The 24,544-nt window shown below is 30.7% G+C and overlaps 2 protein-coding genes across 5 annotated transcripts; one reads left to right on the top strand and one right to left on the bottom strand.

Moving 5' to 3' along the window:
- Positions 1-3,436: 3,436 nt before the first annotated feature.
- On the top strand, positions 3,437-5,257 carry Bm4188 (HMG box family protein; the record flags this gene model as incomplete). Its single annotated transcript, XM_043079568.1, has 5 exons — positions 3,437-3,753; positions 3,926-4,061; positions 4,180-4,260; positions 4,390-4,574; positions 5,155-5,257. 5 exons carry the CDS (start codon positions 3,437-3,439, stop codon positions 5,255-5,257), a joined length of 822 nt encoding a protein of 273 aa, XP_042935502.1.
- A 4,200-nt stretch (positions 5,258-9,457) lies between these two features.
- Positions 9,458-22,002, bottom strand: Bma-agef-1 (symbol, putative; the record flags this gene model as incomplete). Of its 4 annotated transcripts, none has more annotated exons than XM_043079570.1 (34): positions 9,458-9,589; positions 9,869-9,986; positions 10,243-10,378; positions 10,782-10,895; positions 11,191-11,356; positions 11,515-11,620; positions 11,896-12,003; positions 12,401-12,539; positions 12,723-12,858; positions 12,959-13,088; positions 13,530-13,824; positions 14,002-14,174; positions 14,360-14,511; positions 14,618-14,828; positions 15,028-15,121; positions 15,216-15,312; positions 15,550-15,673; positions 15,815-15,978; positions 16,156-16,313; positions 16,423-16,579; positions 16,972-17,056; positions 17,221-17,391; positions 17,528-17,674; positions 17,785-17,899; positions 18,287-18,443; positions 18,824-19,024; positions 19,432-19,663; positions 19,800-20,008; positions 20,178-20,273; positions 20,553-20,627; positions 20,730-20,870; positions 21,223-21,369; positions 21,591-21,794; positions 21,916-22,002. In XM_043079570.1, the coding sequence occupies 34 exons, from the start codon at positions 22,000-22,002 to the stop codon at positions 9,458-9,460; spliced, it is 4,977 nt and encodes a 1,658-aa protein (XP_042935504.1). The 4 variants fall into 4 exon arrangements, with proteins under 4 accessions (XP_042935504.1, XP_042935503.1, XP_042935505.1 ...); XM_043079569.1 differs by having other exon boundaries at positions 19,432-19,666; XM_043079571.1 differs by lacking the exons at positions 9,458-9,589; positions 9,869-9,986; positions 10,243-10,378; ... (10 more) ...; positions 14,618-14,828; positions 15,028-15,121 and having other exon boundaries at positions 15,257-15,312; positions 15,510-15,673; positions 19,432-19,666.
- Positions 22,003-24,544: the final 2,542 nt, after the last annotated feature.

Here is a 24,544-nt window from a genome sequence, read left to right on the forward strand (position 1 = left end):
AGACAGAACTGATTTGAAATTTACTGATTACAATTGGATGGTAGGGAAGGGAGAGCAAAGGAAACGGTCATTGGCATTTTTAGCATAGTTGTAGTAAAATTCTGGCATCCAAATACCGAACTTTGTACGTTCTCTCCCTTTTTAGCAACCAGACGTACCGTGTGTGTGTATGTGTGTGTGTGTGTGTGTGTGTGTGTGTGTGTGTGTGTGTATGTATGTGTGTGTATGTGTTGACCTTGCGCAAATTTCATCACTTATCAGTAATTCCCATTCAATTCTCCTTTAAATAATGATCATGCACACACACACACACACACACACACACACACACACACACACACACACACACACACACACACACACACACACACACACAACACACACACACACACACACACACACACACAGACACACACACACACCCACACCACACCCACACCCACCCCCACCCCCCCCCACACACACACACACACACACACACACACACACACACACACACACACACACACACACACACACACACACACACACACACACACACACACACACACACACACACACACACACACACACACACACACAGACATATGTATACATATGCATAATTCTTGTACTATTAGTAATTTGCCAGCAAGGATAATATCTTTGTTAATGGTTAAACCTTTTTCACTGGCTGAATGTTTCGTGAAATTGAAACATAAGAGTGAATGGTTTGCAAACTAAACTATCAATTAAAGTATTCAATAGTTCGTTTAGCGTAAGGATTATTGACTGAATGGTATAAAAGTGTGTTAGTTTCTAATTTTTTTTTTTTTTAAACTATTCCTTCCAATGACACTGATTGCATTCAGGGAAGAAACTTAACAATGCCAGCTGAAAACATCAATCACTGATAATCGTCTTTAGGCGATTATTGCCTAGAGGTGTCCCTCTGTACAAATCATTTTTGGCTTTTAGAAATGATAACTTTTCCTATAAGTAATGTTTTAACCAATGAAAGAAGTGATACTTTCAAATGACAATACCAATGCTTACTCATTTTAAGAAAATGCCTGCAGGAGTTTTTTGTCCCCTTACATAATTTACCTATTTTACATATTTACCTATAATATTGTGCCATCGATAAATAAGAATTTGCAACTAATCACTCCATTTCTTTTCTCGTTCCTAAAAATGGTTGTCAAATTAATTTCAGTAGATAAACAACATTTGATAGAGTATTATTGTTTGATGCTGAAATTAATTTGCCTGATGAAGTGAAAATATCTCTATTTTGTCATTTTCATGTTGTGAATAATAATGTTCTTCATGTAAGGTGACAGTTTGCCCTCATTAAATTGGCCGAAAAATAGAAGAAAACTTGTTTAATTTGAATGGTTAAGAAGGAGATTATTGTGATATAATTATTACCTTGTCAATAGTTTTGCACCTTCTTTTCCATGATATGCTTCTTCCTCTTATTGCTTACTCATCCTTCTCTTCGTTTTCAAATACTCTTTTTCCCTTTGTAGTAATTAATTTTTGTCTTCTTTTGTAATTTACTTAAGAGAAATGATAAAAATATTTGCAGTCAAGAAGGATATTTTTTCTTTTTTTTTTTTTGAAATAGCATATCACTGTCACTCTAATTTCAACTTTTTTTTACAGCTGTAATCATTTCTCTGAAATATATGTTTATGAAGAAAGCTCATTAAATTGGTTTCATTCTTAAAACATCACCGTTAACAGTCATTGGCACTTCATGCACATAATAATATTGTTTAGCTTTAGAAAAGAAGCAAACAATATTGGCTATTAAAACATTTTTTTTCATTTTCATTCGGTGATTAAGTCTTACAGAGATTTAAAAAAAAAAAAAAACTCAAAGAAGTTAAATTTTGATTAAATAATTCCCGCACGATGTTTTTTCGAAAATAAGCTTTTGCCTCTACTCATGACTGCCTAATTGTTATTAATTTTGTGGTGGACGAAATTGTAATTTAACTTGTTGTTCTGAGATGATTTTTTATATGATTTCAATTTTTGTAAACCCAACAAAAGTTATATTTATCCATTTACTTTATTGTTTATTCATTTACTCATTTGTTTACTTATTCGTCCACTTGACTTTTCGTTACTGATGCCTCTTCATTCACTGCATCGAAATTCATCTGTTGTTCATTCACTTATTTGTCTATCTTCTCCACTCGACTCTTGTCATGATCATTATTTAAATTAAATTTTACTAATAGAGATGGTAAAAGTTGAGACGTATGGTGACCTTGATGAGTTATTAATTTAAATTCAGATACATAGGATGTCTCTGTGTATTATTGTGGGACGTTTGTAAAAAATGTTAATTGATGAGATGGAATTTTAATTTACACGCATATTTATGTATTGTATGATAGAGAAGAATGAATTTTACAAACAGGTAAAGAGAGAAAGAAAGAGAGAGAGAGAGAAGAATGAAAGTAATCAGTCTGAACAATCTCGGTGAGAATGTAAGTATATTATTATTAGTTCAGACTAGGCAAAATTGTGGAAGAAAAAATAGTGTGATATGGCATTCATTCATTTTCTTATCCGTTAATTATCCTAATTAAAATTCATTCCATTCCCATACCATATACAACATCTGTAAATTGAAATAATCAAATGAATAATTTGAGGTATTCCTTGGAGTACCATATAAAAATAAACATTCATCCATCATTATCATTCAACCAGGTTTAATCAGCAACAGTGACAGCCACAACAACAACAATAATAACAACAACAACAGAATGTAAATAAATAAATGTTTTTTTCATTCGCTCCCTCCATCTCTTTTACCCACCCTTTTCACTCATTCTTTCCCGAGATATTTAAGGAAGAATGCAAAAAGAGGTGGAGGGAATGAGCTGTCATTGCCTGCGGTAATCATCCATCAGTAATTGTTACTACTGTTACTGTTCCCTTCCTGTTCATTTTCCCAAACCCTAATTAATTCTTTTTCCCCCTTATTTTATTAAAAAAAAAAAAAACGATGATAGCGAAATTGTGAGAAAATGCTTCAGTTTTTTCTACGTTCATTCAGATATTGCCCGAATTATACTTGTTCTATCAGTGATATTTGATCGATTGTCACAATTACCATTCCTTCCTAAAAAATGAAAAAAAAAGGAATTTCTGATTTCCTTTCTTTTTTCTTCGTTTTCCCAAAAAAAAAAGAAAAGTTGTAAAATTTATAAATTCATTTGTAAATTTACTTATATATTTAGAAATACTCCAGCGATTGACTTTTTCATCATTTGTGAGTACTTTAAGATGAAACGACAACACTCAAACCACTTCATAACTGAATGAAGAATGAAACTATCGGATCATTAAATCTAATAGCAATCTAAATTGTAATTTGCCTTTTTGTCGCCATATGATGAACTCTTCTTTCTTTAGAAGGAAACAGCAACAATAGATGTACCATCCGACGTCACTCTACTATTCAGCTACACCACCTTGCTGCACTGAAAACAACAGTTGCATTGATTTCGGAATTTATGGAATTGAACAGAATGACTGCTATTTGGATTTGAACTGTATTGAGCCATCGTTGGTACCTGAAGAAGAGCAAACATATGTCTGTGCCACTGCTGCATGTAACAATGTTATTACAACAACGAGTAATACTAACGAAACAGTAGTGACAGACACTACGAATCAGGTGACCAGCCGGACTTCACGTCGGACGATCAGGAAAAAGCGCCCAAAAAAGGATCCAAATGAACCTCAAAAGTAGGACGCTTTGTACTTCTGTTGAACTTTTTCTGAACTTTGATATTTCAAATTTCGAATTGCACAATGAAAGAAACTTATTGGTATGAACAATATTAAAAAAAAAAAATGAAACTAATAACTGTCTGGAACAAAGTCATAATTTCACTGCAAATGCTTTCCTCCATTTCAGGCCTGTTTCAGCATATGCTTTATTTTTCCGTGATACACAGGCTACCATAAAAGGAAGGAGTCCAAATGCTAGTTTTGGAGAAGTCTCGAAAATTGTAGCATCAATGTGGGATTCGTTAGATTACCATGCAAAGAGCGTTAGTTTTTTCTTAGTTTTTCATCAGAAATTTGAAATAAGAAAGTTAAATTCTGAAATTTTGTGAAAAGTTTCCTTCAAATTTTAGAAGCAGTAAATCACTAATTTGCGCTTTTCAGCTGTACAAACAGAGGACAGAAATGGCTAAAAAGGATTACTTAAAAAAGCTTGCTGCTTATCGTGCTCAGCAAATATCACAGGTAGATGAAACATAACCTGTACATATGTATAGATATAAGCATTGCAGAAAAATATAAGTTGCTTAGAGTTTGTGATATCATTAAGATATTTGTTGTACTGAAATCAATAATTTTAGGAATTTATTCTAGAATGAAACAGTTGGACCGGTACCGGAACCAGAAAAAGAAGAACTACCAGCAATGGAAATAATGAATTCTGCAAATTCATCAAGTGAAAAGCAAGAAGTATCTACTGCAATAGGTGAAATGACTCTAGCAAATTTAATAGCTCGTCCACCCTCAACAAACTTTGCATCGTTTTATCTCCATCACCGGTTCGTAAAATTGAATCTATAAAAAGTTATTCGTTTTATCCATTTCTTAACTTTAAGATCTAAAAAGTCATCTTCCAATTCTGAAGCATAATTTCTCAGCAAACTAAAAGCATTTTCACAAAATTCGTACTATCCATTTCATCTGCAATCCGTATACCCTCAACTTCATCTATCGGAATTTAAAGTAGTCCCTGTTTATATATATATTTTAATTAATTAATTAATTAAATAAATCAATTTCGAAATTCATTAGTATTTATTTATTTAAGTAATTAGTTTATTCATTTATCTGCTCATTTTTAAATAACTGATTAAATAAATGAACAATAATTAGTCAATTAATTTAAATAATTAATTAAATATTAAATAAATGGTTAGAATAACTAATTAATTCACGTGTTTATTTTAATTTACATTTTATTTATATTTATTTACTTCTCCCGATCAATAGCCTTATTCATTTATGTTTTAATTTTAAATATTCGGTGGCGTTTGTCTTTAAATTTTAAAGCAAATGGCTTTTCAAAATATTGTCATTCTCATACTCAGATTTTATCCCAGAAAATAGTTTCCAATTTAGTTCACGAAAATGGAATCCAAAATTTTCGTTTGAATCAAAAAACGGAAAAGAACATCATTGGCAAAATATAATGAGGTATCGAAACAGTGGATCGCGAGAGTGATCTCAACTGGAAAACGTCTGATGAACTGACAAACACTTCCAAATCAATGTTGTTCAGTTCTGTTTCATGAATTCTCCTTTAAATAATTGCTGTTCCTTAAATTGGCTATTATTTAATTTAGTAAACATATTTTATTTTGTTTTGAACAGAAGTAAAAGATTGAGAGAAACTTGCTGTTGCTTTAACAATTTTACAATCTTGATGAATATCATCGTTGGCTTGATGATATTAATTTTGGAGAATTCAGGAGTACTTCTAGTTCCATTATTTTTTTACCTTCTCATAACTTTATTATTATATTCATTAGTGATATTAACTCTGAATCTTTCATTCCTTATCATATAATAGTGATAACCTTTCATTTTCACAGAGACTAATTCATTGTATTGTTTCTAAGATAAAAGTTATGAAGCAAAAGATGCAAACTTGTCATCCACTTCAGAATATTTCATACTTGAGAAATTTGCATACAGGTAAGTTAATATAAACCTGAGAAGGCTCACGTTTCATACACTCTTTGATTTACTTAACTGAAAGTGCAACAATGAATTTGTCGCATATAACTGAAGAAATACATTCGAGCAGCACTGAACAATTTTTATTATTCAATTTCACTGTGTCCTTTCTAAGATTTCCTTTTTGCTGTTTATTATTAGCAAAGAAATTTCTTCTCTCCCAGATAGCATCAATCAAGCAAATAGATGTAGTAGGAATAACTCAATCTTAACCTTTCTCCATCCATCCATCCATCCATCCATCCATCCATCCATCCATCCATCCATCCATCCATTCCTTTCTTATTTTCAATCTATCGTCTAAACTTTTCGCTCAACTCTGTATAATCATATTAAGCAGATGATTTATTGGATGATGTGATTTTTTAATTGCCACAAATCAGGAAAGTACTTTTGTACTTTTTCCTGCAATCCGATATTCTTCTATTTCTCCGTTTCCGGTACTTTCAGTGATGTAAATCAACATCAGACATTAATTCATCAGTATCCAATGCTCGACTTCGATTTCGTCCCTTTGATTATCGAAGTGATTGGCATTATAGCTACTGTAGCTATGTGTCTTCTGATGCATTTCATTATGCAGAAATTCTACGAAGACGCTGATCGGCCAACATTCCATCATTTAATTCATAATCAATATTACAGTAAACAACTGGATAAATTTTTGAATGAACAAGATAAAAAGAATGAAACGGCACGTGATCTATTCTCGAATAAACGTGATACCGTAAAATTCATACGTGAATGTTTGTCTTGTACATTGAAAGCATGTATATATGGCATTTTTCTGGAGTATTCAGTTTACAAAATCTAAAAATTCCGAATTAATATAACACCATCAAAATTTTAATTTTATGATGCATTAAATGTTCCGAATTTCTGTCTTTGTAAATCAAAATATTTTAACGTTTTGACAAAATTTTCTGCTTCCTTCAAATTTCAAACTAATTAGTATTTTACGTTTGCTCCTTTGAACTTTGCATTTCAAGTTAGATTTTTTTTTTTTTTTTTGTGTGTTTCAGTTAAAGTTTCACAATTTTGGAGCATTTTTGTTAAAAGTGCTACTTCGCTTACAATATAACCATGGCATTTTTTGTACATTTCTGCTCTGCTAATATAAAAAAATATAGTAAAACTTTGGAAGCAATCCTCCATTTTATATTGGACAGTTTCTGAAACTTTGCAGCAAACAATTGAGAAATTATCAAATGAACAAACGAAAAAAAATGAAAAAAACAAAAGAAAAGATGACGTCTACATTCAGACCACGTCAGGTATTAAGATTACAATTTCTCAGAAAAATTTCTAATTTGTAGTGTTTTGGAAATGATACAGAAAAGAAGGAATAGAAGTTGTCACTTGTCACACTAAACTGGACATTATAAATAAAAATGATATGATGATCTAAAGTTTGTGTAAAAAAAAGAATGCTAATTTTGAATAGAGAATTGAATTGAAGGATCATAAAGAAAAGCATTTGAATTTTTTTTAGATAAAACAGGCAAAAACAAAATTAGGCGTTGAGCATATAAAAAATACATCTTTTTAGTTAGAATGACACAATCTCTCGTTTTTTTTGAACTGGAAGCCATCACCTACATATAATCTAGGCATTACATGAATATTTCCCATTCTATGCCTTCCGGAAAATGACACCGTGTTCCCATTATTATCTTCTATTTTAAAATTCTTAGAAATATTTTTACAAATCTCGAAGCCTTCTTTGTCTGCTGTGAAAATTGAATTTTTCAGATGAAATCTGATATAAATGTGCTGCACACTCCAAACTTCAATCAGTAATACTTATTTTGAAGTAATTATTCTGACAGAATTTTCAATATCAATTAATGAAATCAATACGACTGTTGACATATACGGCCCTGAACTACAGTACTTCCTATTATCAATATGAAATTAAAATTTTACTTCATCAGAATCCCAAAACAAAAAAAAAAAAAAAGAATACATTTTATCAAATAAAATACTCTCCACTTTACAAAATTCCATTTGTATGATAGCAAAGGTACAATCAATTAAATGTAATGCCAAATGACATAAAAGGAAAAATACTCTGAAAGATTTTCTCGCATGGTGTAATGTATGCAAAAGAGGTAAAATGAACACTGTCAGTAATTTTTAGAAATGACATAAACTGTAAAAGGGTTTGAAGGTAAGCAAATTCTAGAATTTCTTATAATAATTTATCATAAACAAAATGTTCGAAGTCAGAGCCAATTAATAGTTCCGAGAGATTCAGCGGAAAGTGCGCACTGGGATCGTATAGCTTATTGCGCACATTATTTGCTCTTAATTTAAAGTTGTCCTAAATATTATGCTTAAAGCTTGACACACACATACATGTATATATATACATATGTACATGTTTTGTCTTTCGTGTAAGGATTTCAAAAAAGTGTGGAATATGGGAAACTTCAGAGAATTTTTGACTTAATCTTTGCGACATTACCTCTAAGGTATGGAATTACCTGATCATAAATCAAGAATGATCAATCTCAATTTATGAATGAATCTGTTTGTTCATTCTTTATTAATAGTAGAAATCTCTCCGATGACTTAGAAAATAACAAACTTAAAAGTTTGTTATTGACATATTTCCCAAAGATTCTTAAAAAACAACCACCTACATACTAATGCTTCTTCCTCAAAATCAATGCAAATGTTTTTTTTTTTTTAAAAAAACAAATAAACAAACTCTGACATGCAACTGCTTTCATGCAGATTTGTTACAAAGTGCTAAATGAAATTTGTTCACATTCAAAATACAACACGAAACAGAATTATGACAAACACCAAAAAGAAATCCAATCGATTTTGATCCCCAGGCACCATAAGTAATACATCTTAGATATGACTACTCTTTTGTTTAAATAAGGAATCACAACCATTCCAAAATAATAAAGTCAAAAATGATATGTAACAGTTTCCTCAACGCATATTTGCTGCAAAAGTGCAAAGTTATACAACGCCTGCATAGTAGTGAGCAAACATCAAAACTAAGTCAATGGCACGATCACAAGTTTTACTCTTTTATAAAAAAAATTTATTCAAAATGTCATTAAAATTTCTTAGAGTTTGCAACAATTTACAAATGAAAATCAACAGATACAAATTTGTTTCTAAGATAAAAATCTGTTTCTAAAACTTTTCAACTAACTACAATGCAAATTTATACATATTTCTGTAGCACAAAGTTTGCCGGAACAGAAAACTTTCAATTTTTTTTTTTTGTTCCGAAAAAAATTAAGACATTCGAGCAAATTATTTAGAATTTTTCGAGAATTTGCACATTTGGCCCTATTAAGTGAGCAAAACACAACAATCACTATCGCACTTTTTAAAATAATTATTGCGACATTGACAACCGGCTACCGAATTCAGAAATAAACCAATTATTGGAAAATTGTAGGAATCTATTACTGTCAAACTGTCGTAATGCTGTCGATATGTTTTAAAAAACAAAGAGGAAATGATGTACGAATAACTATAAATTTTAATAAAATATTAAAAATCTGTATGAATGTAGCACTTCGAAATATGACGTTAAGAACCACTAACGAAAAAGTTGGAGTTCCCAGAAAAAACTGCCAATATCACAACCTATGGTATAGAGAGTGAAAAATGCTAACTAAAAAGGTGCAGCAATTTTCATCAATAATAACGGACATTATACAACAGTATAATTTATATTTATCGTTTTTCTGATAACCCTACTCAGAATAAACCTTAAATCTTCACGCATTTCACATTCCACCAAACGGCACATAGTTATCGCATAATCTTGACCAAGATCAATGAGCTAGAATAAAAAAGAATGAAATGAAAAAAAAAAATTTCATAACTGTATATAAAAATCATAAGGAAATATAAAAAGTCGATTTACTAGAAAAATTCATCAATACCCTCAACCATCCACTAATTGTTGTAACGGAAGGAATGCTGAGATATAATCAAAAGCATCTAATAAACAAACGTATGTCATTTTAAAGCCAAAAAAATTTAATTAAGCAGTTTAGAAGATGGAAAGAACATCTAAAACTACAAACTCGTCTTCTTTTATTCATGTTATCATTGGTACCTGCGATGAAGAAAGTGCATCTGTTTTTTCTAGCAATAAATGCACCACCGGAATCCAAGCTTGTCGATGTTGCTCGGATTTTAATTCTGAATAGTAATCGAGCGTGTTCTCTACCACCCTTCAAAACATGTTGTTAGTTAAAAAACTGGTGAGCTTTGGAATCTTTATTTTGTAAGAATCCTTTCCATCCCAATTTCTTTTAGTCCTATTTCAGAAACATATAAAACATGCAACCTTATTTGACAAACTTCAACTATGAGATTTCATCTTCCACGATACATCTAAATTTCATTTAACTCGATGTTATAAATAAACAGAAGCCACTGCTGAAAGAAATAAAACATATATTAGAAATCAAATAAGTATATGCAAACCTCAACAATTTCATTTTGATATTAATTTTTTGCTGCACTGATGTTTTTCCAGTATCAGTATATAATCTATACAATATATTAAGAGCAGTTCGTACACTACGTGTTTCTTGTCTCAAAAGATTCGGTTTACTTCGACCTGAAAGTATCTTCCATGTTTTACTACTACCACATCATCTGCATAAAATTATTTCAGAAAGATTTATTTTACTGCTTAGAGTTTAAAACGGACAGTATTTATTCAGCATTTCTCATAAACTTCGATATGTTCTTTTAATTTTATATTATACTGTTTTCATAACCTATCAGAGTTGCGGAACGGGGTATGAAAAATGTTAGACTTGACATTTTTTTTTTACTACATCGAAGGAACTGAAAAATAAAAAACCACTTTGAGGAGAGGAGAAATTATGAATGCATCGGAACTTCCAAATACACATATGATCAGAATATATGCGAGCGGCATATGTAAGAATCACATAAAATACATAATAATCTTTTTTGAAGCAAATTTTCTTGCATTTCAAAAGAATTTACTGAACCTTTGAAACCGGCTTTCCACAGCAACGTACGCTGAGTATTGTTGCCATTAAATTTTTGAGCAAGAGTATGAGAATCAAGAAGACATTCAACCAGTCGCATGAGATGATCCACTTCTGTAACACAGCCAATTTTGATTTTTAATTACAAACTCCATTATATGAGAACAAAGCGTCATTTTCACTGTTGACAACTCATAACAAATCTGAACAATGGATATCTAAGTCTGTATAAACTACAAAACTCCCTTGAAGAACAACAAACAAAAAATCTTTATCCAAAAATTTTATAAAATAAAAAAGCATTATGAGAAATCAAGAAAAACCGCACCAACTACGTTTCACCATTAAAGAAGTTTTGGATTTTTATAAAAAAAATGAAAGTTTGATTAAAATAATCATAAAATGGTACCAATATATTTATAGAGGCCTCCATCTGTACTTTCTAAGGTGCCGTTCTCAACATTATCAACAACTTCTTGTTTAAAATCTCCGTTCCGTAACTCTTGTCCAGTAGGTTTGTTATATGATTCTGGTTGTGATACTATCGATAAAACTGCATTTGCTTTCGCTTCATCCTTGAAAAGTGTTGCTAGAGAAGGTAGTTAACATACAGAAATATCAAAGACAACAAAAAAATATCGTAAATCAATTACAATTCATTAACCTTATATCTTGTTATTTATCACATAAGTCAATTTCAAATTTGAAATATACTTAAAACAAAAAAACTAACCTTTTTCACAGACTCTTGACCGAATATAATACTATTTACAGCATCGACTAACTCCAACTGTACAATACATCGAACCAATACTGTTGTAAACAATGCATCGTTACCGCTGCAAAAGATACTTTTCAATATAGCAAAAAATTTTTTCAATATAGCTTGAGTTAAGTAATTTGTTGATCTCGTGATATGGAAAAAGCATTTGTTAAGTTATCATTAAAAAGTGGGCAATGCTTCAAATAAATGTTTCAAAGAATTACGACCTAAACATAATACAGCTTACTTTCTGAAGGGTTTTAACTAACCAAATTTCAAATTTTACTTACAAGAGTTTAAATAAACTACCTTAATTTGAAAGCAATTTACAGAAAGAAATGTAGTGATAACCTTGAACTAAACACTATTTGATGAGTACCATCATTGCTCACTTGGTGATTCTCACCATTTGGTATGATAAACGTGTTCAGGACATCATCCGGTTCCCATGTAAGTAATCTATCAAAAATTCTCAATTTAAAATTTTCAAAATTTTGGCTTCCAATCATCCAATATTGCAAAATCTTTAAACATTTTTTCTAAAGTTAAAATTCATATCTGTGAAAAACATTTTTTACATTCACTTATATTATAACTTATATATTATATCATTTTTAACTCACTCTCAACTAATTCTAAGAATATAAACAAAAAAATAAAAAAAGAAGAAAAAGGAGAAATAAAAAAGGAATACCTCACTACGAAACATGTTTTCAATTTTCACTATCTCTAGTTACAGAAAAATGAATAAAATCAAACTTACTAAAGCAATTGGGAAGATATCTTGGGAACTAACTAACAATGTATATGTAAATATAAGTCAATAATTAAATAACAAAGATTAGAAAAATCTCACGAGTGCGGAAGTGTTACATTAAAAATATTCGCGATCAGGATAATCGTTTCATTCCACATTTCAACCGTAAATTTGGATCCGTTGAGAAGAAGTAAACTTTCTAGGCAATTAATAGCTGAACGAGCCAACTGCTCATTTTCTAAAGAAAACGAGAAGTATTACAAATTACACATATTTCATTCATTATAACTTAGATAAGTTAAGTGAATATATGATTAAATGTTGAAGAAAAAAAAGAAATAGAAGTTTACCAAATTTTTTCTAGAGATTAATATGTGAAATACGAGATTACTTTTAATAAATCTAAAAGGTAAAAACAGACCTTGCTGAGCACACCAGTATAACTGTTCATAAATGTTAGTTAATAAAATTGTTGATAAAACAGGATAATACTGAGTGAAGACATCAACAACAGCATAAAGAGCATGGTTGCACGTTGTTCGCATCCATTCTCGCTTCTGAAACAGAAATATTCTCCAACGTCTTCCTTTATCAGCCAGTATATGCTTTTTCCTAAGAATTCGTCAATCGGACTCCACAAAAATGCATTACACTCACTTCATTTTGCTCCTCAGCCAATTTCATGACATCAAAAATCCGAAAAGCAACTTGAAATAAATCTTTCCACCACTCATTCTTGAATTCTGTTCCAAATGTTTTCATAATCTCGAACATAACAGTCAAACTTCTGCAAAAGTGTTATCACTAAAGAACAACAAATAAAATGAATCATTCTGAATTATTTCCGAAAATATATTGCGATAACTTTTCTTACACAAGATATAATATGATTTTTTTTTTCAGTTGCGAAATAAGATAGACGAGTTATACAATTACATAATTAATTGTCACAAGGGAAATAATTTTCATGGACCAAAAACGTGATGGGAATTGTTCGCATCAATTCTAGATTAGACCTAGAGTAATGCAAAACTCCAAGTTAAAATCTAAAACAAGTCCTAACAAAATTCAAAATTGTTGAAAAATGTGTTAAAATCTTTTGTCATCCACTAGCGACATTATCATATATAAGACTAGCTCGATTAACTCGACGAGCACTTATAATAGCAACTATCTACGGATAAATTATAACATTATTTAGCTTATAAGGAAGATCGACAAAAAATACCTTGTTCTTACATCTAATTTACATCTCCCGATAATACACGACAATTCGAACATAATTGGAAACCATCCACGTAAGAAAATCCGCTGAGCGTCTTGCAAATTTGCGCTATCCTCCCACTGATGTTCTATGAATTGCTGCTGATTGCTTGAAACATATGTTGCACAAAGTCGTATTAGTCGAATTGCTTCCATGGATATATCTGGAAAACCCGTATTGCATGCAAATTCTGATAAACATTTGATGGCATCTTGAAATGAATCCAGTGCGTTGCCAAATTCTGTAGCAAATACCGTAGCTGAAAAGTTATTACTTTTTAGATGCAATTTAATTTAAGATTTTATAATTATTTTTTGGTATTTTTTATATTTTAATGACGAATCCTTTATTCTATATAATGGTTTTTCGTCCTTATCTTTTTCATCACAAATTGAACAGGATCATAGTAAACAAAAAAAGACATTTCCAAACTAACTAATTATAAAATTAGTTGTCGTAAATGCATTTTCAACGATTCCTTCATCGTTCAAACTGGCTGCCATTGTAAAGACAGAAAATACGTTTTTCCAACCGGATATTATTTTGTTATAATGTGTATTTACCATATGATTAATACATTCTACAACCAATTCTCGAGATTGGAAAGCTCTGAAAAAATTCACCATTTATTTCTAGTTCGCCCGTCCCAGAAACACCTCTGTATTCAAAGAAGATTCATAAAAATAAGGAGTTTTCTTAGGAGAGTGGTAGTCAACTAGAAATAAATATTTTTTTTATCATGCACAAGATATTTCACATTCACAATTAGGAAAGTGGAGAATCAACTGTTCTACCTATTTCGATTCATGATAATCTCAAAAGGCCTCAGGAAATCCTTTTGGAAACGAAAATTCGGCAGTTCTCCTCGTTCCAAAAATTTCATCGATAACTGCCGTAGTGCATCGACAGCAAAATGTGATATATTTTCATTCGCATTACAGCCTGCCTAAAAATTTTTGAAAGCTTATATAAAAAAATTTACAACAAATTTAAAATTTAAACAAATTAGATATATAGAAAATAACTAGCGCTAATTGAAAAAAAATGTCCACCTTGTTGAAATGTTCTCCTAGGATAGTCCATATTCTAGACCACTGCAAACGGATACGATTCATATTATAGAATGATATTTCAACTATTTTCTGTAACATAAACATTCGTGGATTACCACTCGCTGACAATTCCTCCTTCGAAACTTCACACAAAGCTCGCACGAAATGCACCACAGCATCGCCATCCAGTCTTGATGATCCTTGAAATATCCTGCAACTTGTTCATCCTTCATTGAAATCTTGTCTCACGAAAAAAATATGAAAACTAAAAAAAAAAGAGTCGCTGAAACACATTTTCAATTCTGTACCAAACAACTGCAATAAAAGATTCAGTTAAAACAAAGGGTAAATTATTAAGGAATGGTGAGTGAATGCAGAAAAAAAAAAAATTAAAAACCACTTTTAAGTACCTATCGACAGCAACAACAACGCTCTGTGAGGTAGTTTCACCCAAACATTCTTGTAACATCCGCTCATCCACATGAGAAGCATTTTTCAACCCATCTATAAAAATCTATAGTATGATGTATTTAAAATGAAGACTTTCATAATAAAACATGCAATTAATAATTAATAATCGAAATAAGATTTGAATTACACTGGACCGAAGAACCGCTAACAATTGAATTATTTGAATTTCTAACACCAGTGCCAATCATCTGGGCCAACTCTAACTGCGAAATACATTTTAGTACCTGAAATTTGTATCGAGAATTCTTTTTTAATCGTGCTATCAACTAACAAAAATAAGATAAAAATTCAAGCTAATTATTCACTCTTCACCTCTTTCTCCATTTAGAGCCTAATTAATAATGAGTAAAGAAATAAATGGAAGAATGTATGAAAAAACCTTCCACACACTTTATTATCATTATAATATAAATTATCATACAGTGATAATTTAACGTAGTCGAGTACAGAGAAAAACCCACATCAATCCAAGACTCATCTAAACAATTTCCATCTTCTTCGCCAACAGTTAATAATAATTTGATTGATTCAATATTCTTCGATTTCATTTCCACCATAGAATTTTTCGCAGTCAATAATGTAAATCTTTAATTTTATTATAAAATACGTAATAAATAATATTCATATAATGAAGCAGCAAAAATCACACAAAAAACAATTAAAGTTTATGGGAAGGAAAATTGTAGTTTGAAAAACAAAAGAATTAAACATGAAATGAAACAGAACCTCGCTAGTGCTTGTATAAAAGCATTTCGTTCTAAGATTAAATGAAAGATGCAAGCGATTTTGATACCAAGACGAAATCCCTGCAGACACCAAAATATGACACTTTCATCTTCTGAAGTTTGTAATCCAATACTGAATGCTGCTAGACAAGGAGTCCAAGCGATCTAAAAATGAACTGGGTTAACAATTTTAAAATACGATGAACAGTGAACCGAAAAAGAAATCGAGGTGGTAATTACTTAAAATTTGCAACTAAGTTTTTCTTTTTTTTATTTCTAATTAAATGTTGTGTTTTAATAGCGTATTTATTAAGATTGTCAGAGATTTTAGGTACAAATTACCTTAAACATTGGCCTAACATGTTCGCAATGCGAAGCAGACGTAAATTCAGCTTCGTAATGAGATGCGGCTTCCATCAGTGCTCGAGCTGTTTGAGCCATGGCCGCTAATTCAACATTTTGCAACAGCTTACGCTGTCGCTCTGAAGTCGCCGTTGCATCTAGATAGAGAAATCGAAATTCCATCTTTCATTTACATTAAAATTAAGTAACACATCTCCCCATTTTTCTTTAAATTTGTATTTCAAAATTTAAAAATAAGTAAATTACTCTGTTTAGGTAATTTATTGAGTCCTGGTTTCATCTTAATCTCACGTCCTGCAATTTCATCGTATATATCGGATAGGTATTCCTGTGGTAGATCAGATTGATCATTTATTCCCCTGTTCATTGATATATACTGCTCTTTTGTCATCTTATTTCGTACCTAATAATATTCAAACTTTTTTATTCATTTTGTAGGTAAAGAACTTTTGAAAATAAAAATCATCGATGAAGAAAAAATAGAATGAATTAGACAAAATTTATTTGTAAATTTGTGCTTCTAATAATATTATCAAAATACATAAATGTAAAGTAAATTTCAACAGGAAAACTCTAAAAAAAAATTGTTATGATGAAGAATCTCTCAGACTTGAGACATAGTTGAGACAATTTCAACTTCAAAAAAAGGGATAAAGAACATTCACAGCAATTGACAACTCCAGCAATGGTAATAAGTCTGATCAGCTGATCAGACACATAATGATTTGCTATTGTGACTAGACCAAAGTGTCAGTAACACATTGACAAATTCAGCGTAATGAATAAAAATCTTACCTGTGGGCTATGCAAATCAGTTGTTAACATGATGATTGAGTATGCAAGAACATATGCTGTATCGGCAGAGGCGAAAAGACCAAGACTTCAAATTAAGCTTCCCTTTTAAATCCATTAAAAATTATGAAAAGAGGACTCTCTAAATTTAATAAGGCTTTTAAATAACTGAAATTTACTTTAAGTAGATATTTAAATAGTTTACTAAATAAACGCTCTTCATTTATATATAATTCATATAGTAATTCATACTTTGGATTGCATTCACAATATCGTGATGCGAATTTTTCCATTAACCGATCAATTTTCTGAGCCTCACCAGGAAGACGGAATCCATCTAAGAATAGCCGCAAAGCAGTAACGAAATCTCGACCCGAAAAATCCATTTGGTCTACATAAGCATACATCACTCGTTTGTTGAAACTGGAACTTTCATAGATTTTAGCATCCGTAATTTTAAAATTAGATTTACAAAGTGCTTATAAATCTCCCAAAAACTCCTGGAAACCCAAAAATCCCATAATTGTAATTTGCTTTGGGTAAGAATAAAGAAACTTACTCATCACCATCACCAAGATAATCACCAACAACAGTCTTATCCAATCGATCTTCATTATGGAAAAATGTAGCAATATCTTCTGGTTTAGTACCAATTAAATGCCTTTCTTGCAAAAACTTTAAACCTTGATTCATTTTTCGAGCAAATCTGCAATATGCAGAATTTATTTCATTTCATCTTAATAATTTCGATTTAAAAAATAAATTCTGTTGTACTATTAATGTTAATATGAAAATTAGGTGGAAATAAAACACTACAGATGAATTCCATGCTCCATTGTTTCCTTCTTTTGTTTCAATTGCTCAAATTGATACACAGCTGAAGTTTGTGGTATCATAGCTTCAGCCGATGATACATCTATACTTTCCGCATCTGGAAATTATTCAAAAAATCTTGAATATAAATTGTTATTACAGATTTTTTTCGAGTCTAATGTTTGAAAAACAAAATCCTTTTAAATCAAAATTCCCTAGACAAGAGAAATTTTTGCAAACAATTTGTGCTAATTTCTTGTACAGAGCCCACACTTCATTTTTTAAAAAAGATTTAAAACAGTATGTGCACATAAGAAATTCTTCCTGTCATGTGAAACCTTGATGCAAGTTCCTTTAGCGCAATCCTTTCTAATTACAGCGATAAGATTTTAAAATTCTGAGTTTCAGATACTTTAAATACTCTGAATTTCCAAAAAAATGTATTTTTCATAATTTTATTTAGGAATATAATTTTTTCGCAAAATCATCAAAAATGACTACAAACCATCAGGAAGAGGTCGACTAGAACTAATATCATCAAACCAATCAACCATACACTGCAAGCATTCAACTAAACATTCCAACCCCAGAATTCTCATGGACCGTTCGCGTTGTTTTTGTAATACAGCAGCTGAACTTCCGTAATCAGAAACGGATCCTCCCTATAAAGAAGGATTAAAATCACTGTAAGCGTTTAAGTGAGTTGATTTTAAATACTAGTTGCAAGGAAATATAAAGAATAAACCGTGCAACATCATAACGTACAACCATTAACATATACACAATATATTCAAAGAACCCGTATCGCGTCTGTGATATGTTTAGAAACCCTTAGAACAAGTTAATAAATAAATAAATATATATATATATATATATATATATATATATATATATATATATATATATATATATATATAAGTTGTCTATAACGTTGCAATAAATGAATATGTAATAATTACCAGTCTCACGAAAATATTCCGAAGTTTTAAAGTATTTCCTCAAATAACCTTTCTACAGCGGAAAATTCGGCATACGTACAAACCTGCGCAACTTTGAACAAACCATCAATGATACGTTCGAATATATTAGTTGCCGTAAGATCGCAATCATAATTCACGTAAATATCAACCATACTTTGTGGATCTTCGCAAATCTTCTCCAACATGTTAATTACAATCCATTTATGTTCAAATGAACTTGAGCTACTTTCCAGTATTGAAAAAATTATTTCTTTGAAGAAAACCTACAAAATTAAGGCTATTTATATTATCATTTCTTCTATATAAAAAAATATCCCTTCTCTTTGCTTTAACATATACTGAAGAAATTTAACAGTTCTATAGATTGACTCTAGCAAACTTACAGTGAAATATTTTTTTAAAAAAACTAGAGTTAACCACACACAATTATACCTGCAAGTTACGATATTCTGCAAAAAAAAAAAAAACTCATGAACTATAGTGGTGTTTGGATGTGATAAAGTGCAAGTACAAAAAGGCTGTGAGAAATATATTAAGGATGAGGGATAAATATGTGGTAATGCATTTATAACCAATATAAAAAGGATTATCTTTTCACTGAAATTTATTAATGATACAATATGAATTCCAATTCTTTTTGCATTTTTGTTTTGAAAAAAATATGACTTACCTCAATTTGCACTTTCAGATGCATTTTGAATTTATTGACCAGTTGTACAAATATGGCCAATGATTTTTCAAAAACACTAACAATTGGTGAAACCCCGTTTCGTGAAAGTGAAACGCATAATAAATGTCGCAGTGCAAGTACAAAAGGCTGTGAGGAATGTATTAAGGATGAGGGATTCTGCACGATGAGCAACAACATTTCCAACGATAACTCCTTTGAACGTAATTCATGACTGCTAAAGAAATTTATGGGAATTTTTTCAAAATGTAAATTGCGAAAATGCATCCTACTACAATTTAAAATCATTCATCAATTATTCCTTCATTATGCCAATACAAGCTTCATTTCTCTTTTTAAACAAAGCATACTTTGGATCAGATCGTTCGGGAATTGGTTTAACTGAAAGTCTGCAAAGTGCTCGAAACAATAGGAATGCGTCTTCTTCCTGCACAGTGCGAAAATGCAAATGTACGGATGGTAAATCTTCGCTGATATTTTCACCGGACTCTGACGTCATTGATATTGATATTGGATTTAACGTAAAAGAAGATGGTAATGATACTTCAGCCATTACCGACTAAAACATTTTATTCTAAAACACCGACTAAAACATTTTATTCTAAAACACCGACTAAAACATTTTATACTCTGGTGTGAAGAGTCAAGAAATTCCATAAATTTACTTAAAATTATTCGTGCAACTGGTATAACAGAAATGCATATCTTCAATAAAAACAATGACATACATTAAAAGTCGAACCCTGATGATTACTGTGGCCTAATGCAGAATCGGTATTGATCGATACTTGTCCCACCAAATAATTAACAACTGCTCGCACAATCTGACGATGAAGCATTTTCAGATGTAATTCAGAATATCATTATTTTAAGCCTTGGTAAAATCTCACAGAATAGTTTTAAATCATCCAAGATATGCATTTATAAAGTAAATACCCACATATGACTAATGCAATTCTTAAATGGATTTACCAAAAGGAATTTCAATTTAATAATTATTAAATCTAACCAAAAAATATGGACTTTCAAAGAAAAAAATTAAAAACTATGTAATTGGCTGGTAACCGAAATTACAGCTCATATTTAGAAATACCAAAACTTACTTTTTCATCATTTTGGTGTGGCGACGAAGCTACATCTCCTGCATTCAGTGCACTTCCAAAGACTGTATTAATTACCTCAACACTCAATAAAACTTTAATTCTCATTCATCAAGTAAATCAGTAAATAAATTTACATGCATAACAAAAAATCCGATTTATTTTTGATATTTTTATTACCTGTGTTAAAGAAGCCTTCGCAGTTGATTGATTGATCGGACTTCGGCTAGCTAAGTAAATATTAAAACATGTCCTAACTGCCAAAAGAAGCGTGCCTCTATGTACTTCACATGTTGGTGCGAGTACAACTGCTAATATTGCCTACAGTGAAATTATATTGAAAAAAAAAAAAAAAAAACATATTAAATATAATCAATGTAAGAAACTTCGCAAATGCGCAACGTAAACTAAGATGAACAATTTTCAAAGTCATGTTGACTTTATATGAAATTATTGTGACAGCAATGTAAAAAAAAAATTGCTATTTTTACAAATTTTTAAAATTTTTTAAAAAGGAAAAAAAGCACTACCTACGAATGCTTGTTAAGGCAATTATTACTTAATAACAGCATAATTAGACTACTGTAATTATTTTTCAAACAACTAGCTCATATAATAATCGTCATCAAAGTGTTATTTATCACAGCAGAATTATCAAGAGATGGTTCATAACCTTCAAGATTTGCAACTGAACACCTTCATCCGTATTTGGACCGTAGAAAGGTGAACATATGGCTTCGACAATACGATCAATTAAAAGACGATCTGGATTTGCCACATCAATTCCATTACCCACCAAATGACCGTATGCAATTAATTTCTACAAATAATTATTTCTTATTTGATAATTATGATAAGAAAAAGAAACAACCGAAAGGTCATGACAGTAATTCCTACTATGAATAGAACTGGTCACCATAATAATTGTCTAAATTAGTTCTTTTTGTTTAGGGTTAGTGAAATGACTTTCCTCGACTTAATAAAAGAATTTTCGAGCAAACATCTTTCAAAGAAGATACGTTAGTTTTTGTTAAAATTAACCTGCAAGCAGTCGAGAGCAATAATAACAATTCGTGGCAATCTGGAATGACAAGCAAGGTCAAAGGGCAAGAAATATCGATCAGCATATATATACTGGCCCTTAGATGGTAGAACATTAGTCGTAGTACCTTGGCCTTCATCAATTCTATCAGTATCAAGCTCTTCAATTGCTTGCTCACATGCTTTTCGTAATTGAGCATGTTCCTGAAAGAAGGAATAACTAAACAAAGGAAAAACAATTTCTACTCAAAACCTAATTCGATCATACGAAAATACGATAGAATGCATAATTAAGAAAGAGAGATTTCTTGGATAATAAACCAACCTTTCTCTTGATGTCACGATCGGCCAATATACGTCCAATAGCATTTCGTAAGAACATAACGGCTGCTTTCCTTAGCTCATTATTCATATCAAAAGCATTTTTCGTTCTGAAATAATAGTTGTAGCATCATCACGTCATTAAAAAGAAAAAAAAAAAAAGAAAAATCTACAGTGTACATCAAATAACGACGACTAATAAGTTACGCCTTGTATGCTACCATGAAAACGAATACATCAAGCAGTCATAATCATCCATCAACACGTGGAAATAACGTGAAACGGACAAATCTTAAATGATTTTATCACTAAAAGGAGCAAATTATAATACGGACAATTTGTGTTTCTATGGTTATCCCATTCCAATGGTTTGACGAAATAAATGAAATTAATACTGAAGTCATCAGGTTAAAAAGTACCACGTACTTGACGTATACTTAGTTGTTTAAAATGATCTTTAATTAAGGATAAGCATCATGTACGTAGTAACTAGTTGTAAATTCTTGTGATCACTCTGCTGAAAATAAACAAGAAAGCATAAAAAGAATTACAATGACAAATTTTGAGTCTCCTTGTAATCTTTCATCGATTTAATAAGTTACTTCTTCTTTGGAAATGATTAAAAAATAAAAGGCAATAAAATTAATAAAAATCATCAAATGAAAATTTCAATTTAACCTTAAAAATGTATCGATCATTTTCTTTCTTTTTTTTTTTTCTGTTTCTCGGAGTTTCGGTAAAAAATGACAGTCTTTGAAAGTTTCGGAGAAAATGAAAATTGTGAGATTTGATACTTTCTGTCATTTTACTAATATCGTCGATGAAAGGTATGGGGTGCGTTTTGTAAAATTAAGTACCGAGTGCGCCCTTGTGATATTGTAAAATATTTCTGCTTTCCTTCTTCGTCTTTTTCTGTTCGTTTGTCTTTGTTTGTTCAATATAACATTCATAATTGATGTAAATGATTTATGATTGTTGTTTATACGAATAATAATTTTGTGGCTAAAGGAATTGATGAATCATAGGTTTGGACACAAAGATTGAATGATTGAATTTCTATTCAGATAACATTTCGAGATTAGACAATTATCAGTAAAATATCTGTAATCTAAACAGCAATGATAAATTTGACAAAGCATTTTAAGCCGAAAGATATAAGTTTGACGAAGCATTTTAAGCCGAAAGATAAGTTTGACAAAGCATTTTAAACCGATAGAAGTAAAAATGAATAAATGAGTAAGTATCAGTCGTCGGCTGGAATGAAAAGAAAAAAGTTTTTTCCTCAAATCGCTAAGTTTCACTAATTTTGTTTGTTTACCTTTCAGAAGTGAAAGTTGTTGAAATGCTGAAAACTGAACTACAATCATTTGGAACAGTGTGTAACCCAAATTAATGCTTTATAAAACTTTATGTCTTTCACGACGAACTATTATCCTTCGTTTCTTCGTGTTGTCAGGTTGCAATGAATTGTTGTTGACAATTTAGAATTTTGCCCAAATTAGATTTATTAAAAATGGTGACAATTTTCTAATTTTTCACATTCTTTTATTTACACGAAAACATGTAATTAACCATTATAACTGAACTAAATTAACATAATTAAAAATTTTGAATATTGTTATATTACCAACACACAACAACAACAACAATTACTACTAATGCTCTAACCGTTAACAGAATCGTTACTGTGTTATTGTTCTGAACAATGTACTTGACAAATTTGCATATTTTGTAAATTTTAAACTTAGCGAGGAGTATTGACTGTACTTGCTAATCTGTCCTTGTCTCGACTCCTTGTCTCGACAGTATATATTTCACACCTGAATCATTGACAATAGTTGTTGTTGGCAAGGTACTGTATAAGTATTGTGATAATCAATGAAAACATGAAGGCCACTTTCTCTTTCGGACTTATTATTTTTCATTTTCTTTTTTCCTACAACGAACTCAACTCCATTTCATCATTTATTTCATCACTTCAAGCTTTTCTTTTCATTATTTTACAGCAATCTATACCGAATAATAATCCGGAATATTTCTTGAAGTTCTAATTAGGTCTGAAAAATGCTTATCCATGTTTTCAATAAGACAGATCGTTACAAAATATGTCGAAATCTTGACAACAGTTGATAAATAATTGAAATAGTATTTTAATCATCTTCGAATAACTGATGCGTTGGGATGTTCCGATGTTGTCTTCTGGTAAGCAAGAATGGTTTTCCGGTTGATATTGATTTTCCGATAAGGATTCAAAGAGCAGTAGTGAATAATGTTTAAGATGATTAATGTTTGAAAATAACAACCCAAGAATATCAATAAAGGCATTAGATATCACATAGGTACAATTACATACGTTCTATAAGCGCATCTGTCTCAACATAAGTTCAACTTTCATTTGAAACTAAATTTTGCAATAAATCTTCATTGTTTTATTTATTTTTCTGTTATAAATATTTTTTTAACTGATGTTAATAAACCAAAACGCAAATGCAAAAAAGCATTCACGTTTTCAAGTTTTTCCGACGTTAGTAATCACGTGTTTGTTAACTCTCAACTTTTTTTTATTTCGTTATATGTTGAAGTTTCATCTTTGCTTCTATTTCTTTTTCTCTATATTCTTCAAATATCAGCAA

This window comes from Brugia malayi, assembly GCF_000002995.4.
Source record: "Brugia malayi strain FR3 genome assembly, contig: Bm_v4_Chr3_scaffold_001, whole genome shotgun sequence".
Classification (NCBI taxonomy): domain Eukaryota; kingdom Metazoa; phylum Nematoda; class Chromadorea; order Rhabditida; family Onchocercidae; genus Brugia; species Brugia malayi.